This window comes from Meles meles, chromosome 6, assembly GCF_922984935.1.
Source record: "Meles meles chromosome 6, mMelMel3.1 paternal haplotype, whole genome shotgun sequence".
NCBI classification, from domain to species: domain Eukaryota; kingdom Metazoa; phylum Chordata; class Mammalia; order Carnivora; family Mustelidae; genus Meles; species Meles meles.
The window spans coordinates 102,775,196-102,789,486 of NC_060071.1; the positions used below are offsets into that span (position 1 = coordinate 102,775,196).

Sequence of the window (14,291 nt, forward strand, 5' to 3'; positions counted from 1 at the left end):
CCCTCCTTAATACCCACCACCAGGCTCACCTAAATCCTCTCACCCCCCCCTTCCAAAACTCTTAGTTTGTTTCTCAGAGTACACAGTCTCTCGTGGTTCGTCTCCCCCTCCAATTTCCCCCCTTCACTTTTCTTTTTCTTCTCCTAATGTCCTCTATGTTATTCCTTATGTTCCACAAGTAAGTGAAACCATGTAATTGACTTTCTCTGTTTGACTTATTTCACTCAGCATAATCTCCTCCAGTCCCGTCCATGTTGATACAAAAGTTGGGTATTCATCCTTTCTGATGGAGGCATAATACTCCATTGTATTTAAGGACCATATCTTCTTTATCCATTCGTCCATTGAAGGGCATCTTGGCTCTTTCCACAGTTTGGTGACTATGGCCATTGCTGCTATGAACATTGGGTTAGATGGCCCTTCTTTTCACTACATCAGTACCTCTGGGGTAAATACCTAATAGTACAATTGCAGAGTCACAGGGTAGCTCTATTTTTAATTTCTTAAGGAATCTCCACACTGTTTTCCAAAGTGGCTGCACCAACTTGCATTCCCACCAACAGTGTAAGAGGGTTCCGCTTTCTCCACATCCTCTGCAACACTTGTTTCTTGTCTTGTTGATTTTGGCCAAACTGGTATAAGTGGGTATCTCTATGTGGTTTTGATTTGAATTTCCCTGACGGCTAAAGATGATGAACAGTTTTTCAAGTGTCTGTTAGCCATTTGTATGTCTTCTTTGGAGAAGTGTCTGTTCATATCTTCTGCCCATTTTTTTGACATAATTATCTATTTTCTGAATGTCGAGTTTGAGGAGTTCTTTATAGTTCTTGGATATCAGTCCTTTGTCTGTAGTGTCATTTGCAAATATCTTCTCCCATTCCGCGAATATCTTCTCCTACTCCGTGGGTTGCCTCTTTGTTTTGTTAACTGTTTCTCTTGCCATGCAGAGGATTTTTATCTTGATGAAGTCCCAAAAGTTCATTTTTGCTTTTGCCTTTGGAGACACATCTCGAAGGAAGTTGCTGGGGCCAGAAAAGACTCCGAATTGCTAAGAAATGTTGAAAAAGAAAAACAAAGCTGGGGGCATCATGTCGCCTAATTTCAAGGTTTACTACAAAGCTGTAATCATCAAGACAGCATGGTACTGGCATTAAAACAGACACATAGATCAATGGAACAGAGTAGAGAGTCCAGAAATGGACCTGCAACTCTACGGTCAAATAATCTTCGACAAAGCAGGAAAAAATATCCAGCGGAAAAGACAGTCTCTTCAATAAATGGTGTGGGAAAATTGGACATCTATGTATAGAAGAATGAAACTCTCTAAGGCTTTAAACACACAGTGCCAACCTGCCCTCTGGCACAAGTTGCTCCAGCAATGTACCGATAATTTCCTCTGACAATATTGGGTTTTAGAACATCTAATCAAAGTAACTATCTTAAAGTGAAAAATCACCAAAACACGGTTATATTACTCTTCTCCAAAACCATCCTGTAAGTATCAATTTATTGGTTTGCTAACTTGGTCATTCCGTAAGTATTAGGGATGTACCAAGTGCCAAAAATTAGGCTAGAAGATACTGGAGATACACAGGGGAGGAAGGCACAGCACTTGCCCTTGAAGGTTTTATAGTTTCCCATGCAAATGGGGTATGTAATAGAAACAATCCCGGAAGATGTGACAGACGCCAGAGAAAGGAACTCCTGACTCTCCTCAGTGTCAGTGGCTGTTTTACAGCTCCCACAGAGGGGGTCATATTTGAGCTGCAGCTGAAGGCTAAGCAGGAGTTTGCTAGGTAGGCTGAGTCGACAAGGAATAGCAACGCAGACTGAAAACCTCATGTCTGGCTTGAAGCTCAGAATGTTAAGGATTCTGTGGGGATGGTGTCATGTTTTATTCAACAAACTGGTAAGAAATGGGACTGTGGAGAGACAGAAGTCTTGTGTCCCCTGCTGGGACCACATCCGTAAGATTTGGGGAGCAATTACAGGATTATATGTAGAGGACTGGCATGATCCACTTCGTATTTTATAAATTTGTACTTAGAAATAGAATAAAGTGAGGCACCTTGGTGGCTCAGTCGTTAAACGTCTGCCTTTGGCTCAGGTCATGATCCCAGGACGAGCCCCATATCAGGCTCTCTGCTCAGCAAGGAGCCTGCTTCTCCCTCTCCAGCTCCCTCATGCTTGTGTTCCCACTCTTGCTCTATCATAAATAAATAAAATCTTTAAAAAAAAAATAGAAACAGAATAAAGCGATCACAGGACACTTTTCGGGCAAGTGTACCACCCCACGGAGGACCCCTTTTGACCCCACACTGGGAAAACATTAACAAACCACCCTTTGTTGATATTGTTTCACGGATCACACATGAGACTGAAGGAAAACAGCAGTCCTCTGACCTCTAGCGTATCAGATCAACAAGTCACGGCACCTCAGATCTGCAAGTCCCCTTCAACTCTACCCGCTCCAAAACTCTCATTTTCACAGGTGAGAACGCCGGGAAGCAACTTGCCAAAGGTCACACACGGGATGCCGACTCACTTTTACTGGGAATGTGTTTACAAAGTGTTATTCTATAGGATGAGATTTCTCATCTGAAAAAGAAAATGTTCCTATGAATTTCAAAATCATTGGTTGATACAGTTTAATGACATTTATTCTTTAACAACAACAAGCAAAAATTTGAACTAGTCTTTAAAATAGATTGGAGTATTGTCAAATATTCTGTATAATGGAAAATAACTTCTATTTTTTAAAAGATTTTACTTACTTATTTGAGAGAGAGAGAGAGAGAGTATGAGCAGGGGGAGGGGCTGAGGGAGAAGTCAAGTCCCTGCTGAGCAGAGTGTCCTACGTGGGGCTCAATCCCAGGACCCCGGGATCATGGTATGGGCTGAAGGCAGACACTTAGCCACCCAGGCGCCCCAGTAACGTCTAGTTTTGAAACAAACTAACCAATAAAAAAAAATCTTGAAACTTCAAAATAAATGAATATAATCTGGCTTAGAATAAATCTTATTTTTCAAGTTTGCTCATTTATCAGCATTCCTTAGGTCAGTCTTATATTGACAAACCATGGTACGTGTTCATTTGGAAATGTTGCTTGTACTTAAACCACACACATATCTACTGGTCTTCCCCTTCCCTAACCCATCTCAATATTAAAGCATGTTCTATTTCCTGGAACATATATAACATATACAATATATAACATATATAACGCACATATATAACATATAACACATAGAGCATATACATATAACATATATAACACTAGTTAATGGAGTTAAAGAAAAAATCTGCTTTGAAAACTCTAATCATTCCTTGTCCAGTCTTTTTTTTTTCCTTTTGCGTAAACTCTATGCCAAAAAAAGAACAGACTCCCACTTCCAGTCCCCCACTAATCTGTGTTTCCAAGTGACTCAATCTAACATGATTAATCAAACGTCCTGCAACATCTCCCTAGTACCAGAGACCCAGAAGAATTCATACTAATAGGCTTAATTGAAGTGTCAGTTGCAAGCTGTCCAAAGAGCAAATATCAACATGCTAAATGTTTTCTCCCTTGAACATAATTTCTCCGTATCAATGACTTTCCGAAGGGAGGTGTCTGTTCCCTTGGCTCTCTTTGGCTGTGTAAATTAACACCAAAAGCCTGTGCCACGGTCACTTACAAACCACAAGCCCCTTTAATCCCATTTGCCTGGATATCACGGTTGATCATGTAGGTACCATCACGTGGCAGACAGCAAGCCCTCCGTCAGGGCTTGAAGGCATTGTTGAAAGAGCCACAGCCTCTAGATTCCATAGTGTGAATGTGAGCGGGAACGGGGCGCCATTTTCCCACTCTGATATCCAACACCACTCTGCATATTGTTGCCGGGCAAAGGGGGGCTCCCAGGAGCCCAGCAAAAGGAGAACATGAGATATCCTTCACTGCTCACTTGTTTGAAGTCTATTTGCCGTTCAACTGAAAGGCCACCTCCTCCAGGAAGTCACTTTGACTGACCCACTGGGAGTTATATCTTCCAGGGCCTGTTAATCATTCTAGCGATTGGCCCCAGGGATAGTTGCATCACCTGACCTGAGGCAGAGTTTTCCAATGGACTTTATACATGCAGATGCCTTCTTCTAGGACTTTCCTCTCAAGTGGCTACTAGGTTGAGAAAAGCCTGTAGCCAGGCTTCCTAGTTCAAATTTTTCTTCTCTATCACATGCCACATACACATACCTTCCCAAATCCACCTTGTGAGACTCATCTGCACGGCAGAATGAAGCCAGCATAGAGAAGAGTCAAGAGAGAAAAAATGCACCACCCCATGGTGTTCTGCCTTTTAAACACCCAGCCGAGGAGGGGTGGGTGGGCACCAAAATCTAGCCTGTGCTCTGCTCACTCTGGCGAGGGGCTACCTTCAACCAGAGGAAAGGACATACACACCCTTTTTTTGCAGACAAAGGCTCTGTCTGCTCACCAAGCCTTCTTGTAATGTCTGTGCTGCAGATGGATGGGTGATAAGATCATCAGAGCCTCCAGGATTTCACCATCTTTCCCAGGCTCAGCCGCTGCCACAGTCCTTTTCACCTAAGCTTGCCTCAGTCGGTTCTGGTCCCTTGTCACCAAAGAATTCCTGACCGATACCGGAGACCAGATGCTTAGATGGCTCTGGGTGAAATGGCACTTTTGTTCTAGCCTTAAACCTCCCCTTGGCTATTGTCTCTGGACTCATGCTTTGAATCTCCAAGTCCTTACCCTTCCCTAGCCAGGTGCGACTACCCAGTAATAGGCTTCTTTTTCTTTCTCAGAGACACAGATAATCTAACAAAGAAATTAAGTTCAACGAATAATGCTGCATTTTCTTCTTGAACATGAGGACTTATGATCGCTGTCCCAACCTTTTCAATAACTCTTCTGCTGTCCAGCCCAGCTGTGCAAACATTGCCTGCTCCTGCCTGGTCGGCAAAAGGGCCCCTGTTCATCTTCCCTCGTAAATCCCAGTGTGTGCTGCTGTGGTTCATGTGTAAGGAACGATCACTCACCCTCTTTGGTGTCTATCCAACTCATGGAGAACTGTGTGGTCACAGTACTCAAACACCAGGTGAAGCTTCCGCTTCTTTCTGAAGACTTCGATGAGGTTCACGAGGTTGGGATGCTTGAGTTGCTGAAAACACAGAAAACAAGGTTTGCCAAGCTGGAGCTGTGAAGGATAGCTTTCTCTAATTCCAATCCAAGAAAAAGAGAGCAGTTTGTGTTTTAGGAAGTTTCTTTTCTTGGGTTGAAGGAAACCGCAAACAGTCTAACCTTACAGCTCTCAAGGAGCTCTTAGCAGCTAGGAAATGATTACAGCCTCGCCCAGGTGGCTGGTGAAAGCAAAGAGAGAGATGAGAAGTCTGGAAAAGAAAGGAGAATGCAAAATTGGGGGCGAATTTTAGTTAACGCAAACTCATCCTTTAAGTCTCAGATCAAATGTCTCTGCCTAAAGAGGGGTCTCCGGATCTCCTCCCCAGGCTGGTTTGGTGTCCCTGTACGTCTCATAACCCCCCTGAAATAGGTCTCCTTGGAAATCCTCTGGAATTACCAAGTAATCGTTTATTTGACTCTTCAATGTCTTCTGCTGTCAGTAGATACAATAGATGAAACCACTGAAAATAAGAATCATGACCTCAAAATTCTCTTATTTCCTCCAAATGATGTGGCTGTATCCCCAGCATAGGGCCTCACGCATAATAGATATTTGACAATTATTTGTGAATGAATGAGTAAATAGTGTTTCCTAGGTCGATGAAACATTTTAAAACAGAAGAACAAGGAATACTTGCTAAGCCAATGTGCCTGAAGGTGTGTATCTAGAGAAAAAAAAAAAAAGGTCGGAATCAGGGTTGTGTTGCCGAGGCTAAATCTTGTTCTGAGATTTCTGGACCCTTCTGTCTGCAGTCCTGTGGGAAACACCGCAATTAGGCAAATGAATTATTGTGAAGAGAGTCAAAATGATTAACTTTCTTCAGGGCGTGAAGGCCTTCCAACAGCGGGCTAAGAAAAGAGGAAGCTGTCTAAGAAACAAGACTGCCTCAATTCTAGCAGTCAAAGCAAAGCACGAGACACCCCCATGCCCAGATTCTGTCCTGAGGAAGCCCAGGATGAAGGAGAAGGAGGCCAATGGGAAGGAGGCCCAGGCATCCTGGCAGAGCTCAGCCCCCAGCCGAGCCCACCTACACTCAGCTTCAAGAGTGAACCCAAGCAAGGCCTGCTGAAGCACAATCCAGCAAGCCACGGAATTGTGAGAAATCAAAGATCACTCTCATCTGGAGCTCCTGAGTGTGGGGGAGCTGATACTGCCATAGAGCAACAGATAACATGTACTAGGTCCCACGGACTTCTGAAAACTACAGATACCCACACCCCATTCCCAGAGACCCCGAACTGGTCGTAGGTAGGGGCTAGGTATCTGGTTTCTTCCCTCAGAATTCTCTGGGTGATTCAATATGTAGCCAGAGGTATTGATCACGGACAAGCAGATATTTCATAAGAGGAAAAAGGTATTAGGAGAAACAGTGAAGAAGTGGAACTGATGAGGGAGCAGGAGGCTGGCTGAGGACAAAGCAAAAGCTGGCACCTTGCACCCGCTCTCCACCCGCTCCCCTCAGTAATATGTGTGACATTCCTCAGGCACCCCAGACTGCCCTAAAAGAAAAACCAAGAGTTAATTTGCAGAGATCACAATCCTGCAAGACAGGAGTCTCCCTTGGTTTACCAATGTCCTAGAGATTTACAACAAAGAAGCTATCTTAACAATAGCACAATTTCCAGAGGCAAATAACTCAGTTCCTCAAGCCCTAAATAAAGTTAAATTTCTTCTAAACCCAAATCTCACTAACGAGGACACTTGATAAGAGAAATGTGAAACTTTATCTCTAGATCTTCCAGACAGTGTTGAGAATCATTCCCAAGCATATGGCCCACTGATACACATCTAAAGGGTCTCACAAGAAGATTTTTACTACTAGAAATAATAAATAACCTTTCTCCCAACAATAGCTAGCCCCTCAAGGTCCTGGAGACCTTGCTTCCAAAATTCCTTAGAGACTAACATCACCCACTTTGTTCTCACCTACCCAACTCTTGTGTATATAATCAGCCCCTCCTCAGGATAACAGGGCAGCAGCTCCTCCTGCCCACAGGTCCTGTCCCCGTGCTTTAATAAACCACCATTTTGCACCAAAGATGTCTTAAGAATTCTTTCTTGGTCATCGGCTCCGGACCTCACCCCACAGAACCTCACCTAGGTTCTAGAACTTCATCAGAACTGCCAGCTGTACCACAGTCGTACGGGTGAGAAGAGAGGCAGCCAGCAAGAGGAATATGGAAGAAGACAGCTATTTTCTCGTTTTCTTTGTAATATTCCTCTGTGTCTTCGAGTTGTGAAGTCCTCCTCTAGATACTACGCTTGATGAAACAAATATAAAACAGCCACGATACTCTACAGGCTGTTAGTCCCATGTGCGCCTTGGAACAGAGGGCCCTCGAAACTACAAAACCCCACATTTATGGTAACATACCTGGAAACTTCTAGCCTGAGCTAGCATTTTCCAGAATAGTAGAACAGATCTGACCACTGTTTTAAACCAAAGAATCGCGTTGGCTTAGATGGCTCCAGCAGTGAACAACCAGTTTGACGGTGCTAAGTGGCAGCATGACGACAGAATTAGCAGAAAGCAGAGGTTTCCTTTCAGGCTCTGTAACAGTGCTATCCATAGGTCCAGACTTCAAATATTATATCATTATTTTTAAAGATTTTATTTATTTATGACAGAGAGAGATTGTAAGAGAGGGAACACAAGCAAGGGAGGAGCTAGAGAGGGAGAAGCAGGCTCCCCGCTGAGCAGGGAGTCCGATGCGGGGTTCTATCCCAGGAGCCTGGGATCATGACCTGAGCTGAAGGTAGATGTTTAACTGACTGAGCCACCCAGGCACACCTAAATCTTAGATACTTAAAAAAAAATTTTTTTTTAAGATTTTATTTATTTATTTGAGAGAGAGAGAGAGCGTGCATGTGCGTAAGTACAAGCAGGGGGGAGAATCACAGGGAGAGGGAGAAGCAGACTCCCCACTGAGCAGGGAGCCCAATATGGGGTTCGACTGCAGGATCCTGGGATCATGGCCTGAACTGAAGGCAGATGTTTAACAGACTGAGCCAACCAGGTGCCTCCAAATTTTAGAGTCTTTCCATTTTCTATGATTCTTTTCCATGTTCTGTATGTAGTCCTCACTTTTATCTCTAGGCACAAGTACAAATCTATTAGTTGACTACCCAGACCTTCTCCAGTCGTGTCTCCACCTTGTCCCGCCCACATCCGCAGGGATCACTGCAGGGCACTGTGGCCTGAGGGTAAAACCCGAAGGCCCTCTCAACTTTGGAAAACCTGAACCTGGAAACTGTAACGTATTCTATTCAAATAACATGTAGATTCTTTCCAGTGTGTGGCTGTTGTAAGTAAAGTGTCAATGAATCATTTCCTCGCTGGTTGACCTTAACTTTGAAGAAGGTTGGGCTTCCATTTCCATCCATGGGAATAGGGGGCTGAAGGGCTACTGTGAGCCTGCCATGCAGAGCGAGCTCAACAATGTCGGGCACATGGGGACCTCTCCATGGAGGATAACTGCTAATATCACTATTGGGAGTTAGAGCTATTTTATTCAGGATGATTTTCTCTATTCAGTGTATTCAACAAGTATTTATTTTAATGCATTAGCTAAAGTCCTAAGGCTAAAGAGACAAATAAAGCCAGCCCCGCCCCTACCCTCATGGAGCTTAGAACGGAAGATGGTGAGTAGACAGTGAACATGTAATTATAGATACGAGAAATGTCACCAAAAAACAAGGTAAAGGGTGCTAGTTTTGCGGTTGGTGGGTAGTCCACGGAAGATCTCCTTGAGGAAGTTAGGTAGACACCATATAGAAACACCAGAAATACAACTTTATGGCTCTAGAGTTGGCCAAATTGTTTTCCAAAAGGATCATACGTATTTACAGCTGTCAGGAGGAGGAGAGTACTTTTTACCATCCCATGGCAGGCTCTGAGGTTCATAGACACGTTTGAGGTTGGTGATGTGTATCGTCAAATTGCTTCCGGCAACACACGTCATGTGACTTTTAAACCACGTGTGTCTCCTAACCCCCTCCATGAGATAACTGGTATGTCACTGAAAATGGGCCAATTACTTACTTCTCCACTTATTTTCAGAACAAAATTAAGAAAAATTGGTCACTAAGACCAAATTCTACTTAGTACTTAAAAATTATAAATTCTTTAAATTATTAACTGTCTCCAGGTTGCCAGGATTCTGGGTGACCAGAACACATTCCAGAACAGCAGATATCTGGAACTCATTCCCGGCTAATGTTCATTTATTCGACAAAGATCTACAAAGCACCTGCTCTGTCTCAGGTACGGTTATAGGCACTAGAGACACACTGGTGAATGGGACAGAAGACTCAGGCATTAAACAAAGTGGCATGAAGAGCTCTGCATGTAGATTAGGCTACCTCAGAGGAAATGTTCCTGAGGACGTGGCCTTGAGCTGAGTCCTGGAGGGTGAGAAAGGTCTGACCAGACCAAGGTCAGGAGTGGTGGTAGAGGTGGCTTTCTACAAAGAGAACTGGCCCTGGCCAGAAGCGGATTTAGGCCACCTAAGAACTGAAAGACAGGGGCACCTGGGTGGCTTAGTTGTTAAGCGTCTGCCTTCTGCTTGGGTCGTGATCTCAGGGTCCTGGCATTGAGCCCTGCCTCGTGCTCCCTGCTCAGCGGGGAGCCTGCTTCTCCCTCTCCCACTCCCCCTTGCTTGTATTGCCTCTCTCACTGTATCTCTCTTTGTCAAATAAATATATAAAATCTTAAAAAAAAAAAAAAAGAAAAAGAAAGAAAGAAAGAAAGACAGTGTGGCTTGAGGGTCAAGTGCATGGAACTGAAGCCAGTTTGACAGTCAGGAGCTGAGTCCTGTAGGACCTTGAGGGCCAGGTTAAGAAATTTACACTTTATCCCAAGTGTAATGGGAAGCTACTGTAAAGAATTCTAGGAAGATGTGATATGATAATACCACTGGTAAAAAAAATTTTTATTTTAAAGATTTTAGTTATTTATTTGTCAGAGAGAGAGAGAGAGAGAGCACAAGCAGAGGGACAGTCAGGCAGAGGGACAGGCAGACTCCCTGCTGAACAAGAAGCCCGATGTGGGACTCGATCCCAGGACTCTGGGATCATGACCTGAGCCAAAGGCAGATGCTTAACCAACTGAGCCACCCAGGCGTCCCCCATTTGGGTTTTTGTAAGCTCACTACAGTGGCTGGATACAGAATGGTTTGGAGGAGGCAATATGGTGAAAGGAGACCAGGGCAGAGCACACTGACAGCTGAGAGACGATGGTGGCTTGAACCAGGCAGAGGCAGGGAGATGGTGAGAAAGGCAGATGGGATGGGAGATGTATTTTGTTATTAGGATATTCAGGATGTGGTAATGGACTGGAGGTAAGGGATGTGGGAGATGGAGGTGTTAAGAATGACCAAAGGATTGTATAATGGGGCAGATGGTGGTGCCATCACTGAGGAGAGGCGCAGGTTTTTGGGGTATGAAACTACTGTTTGGGGCAGGTTGAGCTGACTCTGAGATGTCAAAGCAGAGTTGTCAGGTTGGCTGGAGTTGGAGCTGAAGACAAAAGCTGGGGAGTTGGCATGGGCGTAAGTGAAGCCCTGGGTAGATATGAATTCCCAGTACAGCAAGCGAGAAAGGAAGAGGCCCATGGAACCCCAGACGTATGGTGAGGAGGAAGGAGAAGAGAAGAGTCCCTTTAGAGAAGAGAGAAGACAGCAGAGCATGAGGGATGGGCATACCATGGAAGGAGGAAGCAGCCCCAGTGACAGAAGCAGCTGGAAGATCAAGCGAGGAGCAGGCTTCCCCAGGTGGCTGTGTGACCTCTCTGAGAGCTGAATCAGTGCAGGACGGAGACCAGGAGCCAGGTCCTATGGACTTAGTCTCTCAACCTTCCCCGTCACTCTCTGTTGACATCCCCATACCTCGGGGGCAGGACTCTAGTCCTGAAACCAGTTTGCAATTGGTAGCCTGGAGGGTTTTGTCACAGCTCCAATATTGTGGAAGGCTGTGTTCACAAGGGTTTGGCTATTTCTGCTTCAACACTGAATGGGCTTCTTCAGGGACATGTCTAGGAATTAGATGAGGAGAAGTTGGCCACGTGACGGATGGACTGTTCACACAATTACTCGACATGTTCTTTACACATAAAAGTAATCTTAATCAAACAGGCTAAACTGCCACATCTACTACAATGACATAGTTCAGGGCTCTTTTAATTGTAATTCCTTCCTATTTATGAGTGGATAAAGCCAAAGCCTGAGGCCTGGTCTGATTTGTCGCATTACGATTAACATTGGCCCAATCTTATGGCTCTTAGTCTGGCCCCTTTAGTTGTTCCATACCTAGAAGGCTGGCCTGCTCACACTCAGATTTAGTTTTTCATGGATAAAGTCACCTCCTTCGTTGATGCTATTTTATTTTGGCTTCCCTTTTATTTTCTGTTTTGAACACAAGTCTTTCATAGTGTGTTACAAAGAGAAGAATCTTCTCTGCCATTAAAAGAAGAACTCCATTTTTGTTAGCTGCATTTAACCTGACTGTTACTTGGTTTCCCCTGCAGAGCTGAGAAGGCTATGCATGCTTCTTGGTCAGCTCCATCTGGTCATCGGCCCTGTGTTTTCACCGATCACCCATCTGTTGTGCTAAGCACAGACTTCCACATCCTCCAAGGTCAAAGGGTTAGCTTGTTAGCCCACAGCACTTTTTAGAATTTTGTGCCAGTTGCCAACATTTCAGATCAGAAAATGTTACCTTAAAACCCTGCTTACCAGGATTCTCTTGAAAATGCTGCAGATCTAGCAATATTGGGCCTGTAGTCTCTGCAGCCTCAGTGAGCTAGGGCCTCACTAGGCAGCTGCTCCCTGTAGAAGAGGCCAGTGCTCCTAGTGCACCGCAGTCCCTAACACTCCTCCTCTCTCCCCAACACTAAGGCCAAGTGAAAGCTGTCCTCTCTCATCACTCTTGCATGACTACTTTTCTTATCTGAGAGTTAAAAGCAAGCTATTTAACATACCTGTGTTTCTTTCAAAAGTAGAAAAACATACAAGCAATAGAAATGACTTCAGGAGCTCCTGGGGGGGATCAGTCAGTTAAGCATCTGCCTTCAGCTCAGGTTATGATCTCAGGGTCCCGGGATTGAGCCCCACACCACATTGGGGCTCACTGCTCAGCAGGGAGTCTACTTCTTCCTCTCCTTTGCCCCTTCCCCTGCTCATGCTGTCACTCAAAAAAAAAAAAAAAAAGAGTGGATAAAATCTTAAAAAAAAAAAAAGAAATATTGCTTATTTTAAGGCAAATAAGAAAAGATATATTTATTTTCAGAAGGGAAGCATTTCTCCCACACCTGTCTGGCCTTGCAGGTAGCAGGTTTGTGACCTCTACCTTGGGGAGTCCTCGATGGTCACATGTTTCTGGATTAACCAGTATACAGACCATTATATCCATGGTCTCTCCTATCCTTCAAGTGTTCAAAGATTCTTATTCTTTGCAGGGTGACTGGGGGATATTTATCCTCTCTGTGCTGCAGACAAAAGCAACAGACTAGTTTCTCAATGATCATATCCCGTTTTCCTTTCAAAAGCATTCTTCTTCCACAACCATGATAAATAATAAAAGAAGAGATTTAATTTTATTAAGTGGGAGCTGTCTTAGTAAGATGTTTTTTATAGGTCATTGCAATTTTTTTTTAATTGGGGCTTGAACTTTTTTTTTTTTTAAGATTTTATTTATTTATTTGACAGACAGAGATCACAAGTCAGCAGAGAGGCAGGCAGAGAGAGAGGGGGAAGCAGGCTCCCTGCTGAGTAGAGAGCCTGATGTGGGGCTCCATCCCAGGACTCCGAGATCCAGGTCATTATAATTCTTGAACTTGACTCTAGGTTTTAGTTACAGAGACATATTTTTAGGAATTTTTTATCTGTTAACATTTGTGCAGAATGGAGAAAACTGATGTACCTCTCCTTTATAATAATTAATCTTGAGTACTTCCCAAGGATTCCCAGATCAGCATATTATGACCCTGTTAAGCACGTGAGATCCAGCAAGGTTGGAAGCTTCTCCAAACTAAGAAGCAGAGAAAGAATCAAGTTCTTTGTATTTCCTCTCACTCTTCCCTCTCCCTGTGATGAATGCTTTCAAATACATCATGAAACTCAGCGTTAGAATTAATAGCAGCAGTACCCAATTTGTTTTTGATTCAGAAAGAAAGCTCTAAATTTCACCTTAACCCCATGTAAGGACTTCTGAAATACAGGTATGGTCCTGATGAAATGATGCCACTGAAAAACCTATATAAAAATGTCAGTTCTGGGGCACCTGAGTGGCTCAGTTGGTTGGGCACCTGCCTTCAGCTCAGGTCATGATCCTGGACTCCCAGATTGAGCCCTGGGTCGGGCTCCCTGCTCAGCAGGGAGTCTGTTTCTCCCTCTGTTCCTCATCCTGCACTCTCAAGTAGATAAAATGGTCTTTATCTTTAAAAAAGTTTTTAAAAGGTCAGTTCTAAAAATAATACATAGAAGGGTACCTGGGTGGCTCAGTGGGTTCAACTTCTGCCTTTGGCTCAGGTCATGATCTCAGGGTCCGGGGATCAAGCCCCACATGGGGCTCTCTGCTTGGTGGAGAGACTGCTTCGCCCTCTCTCTCTATCTGCCTCTCTGCCTACTTGTAATCTCTCTGTCAAATAAGTAAACAAAATTTTTTTAAAAAGATAAAATAAAAATAAAAATAATACCTAGATATAAGGTGATTTCAATTATAATCCAAAAGGATTTTTCCTGAATTAGGTAAAATGCCTTTTATATTCATGCAGAACTATTACTGTTTTAAAATTGCCAAGGGGGGAAAAAAAACAGTCAGGGCAACTAGATTTACCAGATGGCAAAATTTTCAATAAAGTGCCTATAATCATGATCATCAGCATCAGCATCATCGTGAATAGGCCAGCAGGCTATTCATAAAGAAATGAAGAAATAGAAGCAGTACAGAGTCTAGAACTAGATCCATGCATTTATGGGAAATTAACATGACCAGGTAGTACCTCAATACAGTTGAAAACAGTGTGCTTTGTTTAAAATTGATTCTGGGAAAATGACTATCCATTAGGAAAATGAGAACCACATCTTACCCACCCTATATAGAAGAATCAT

General features: G+C 43.8%; 1 protein-coding gene across 3 annotated transcripts in view; it reads right to left on the minus strand.

Annotated features, from left to right (window-relative positions):
* Positions 1-14,291, minus strand: part of CDKL1 (cyclin dependent kinase like 1) — a 58,705-nt gene that overhangs the window by 21,210 nt on the left and 23,204 nt on the right. For all 3 annotated transcript variants that reach the window (XM_046009548.1, XM_046009549.1, XM_046009550.1), the window contains exon 3: positions 5,042-5,163. In XM_046009548.1, the coding sequence (XP_045865504.1) occupies positions 5,042-5,163 (122 nt within the window). The remainder of the gene's footprint in view (positions 1-5,041; positions 5,164-14,291) is intronic.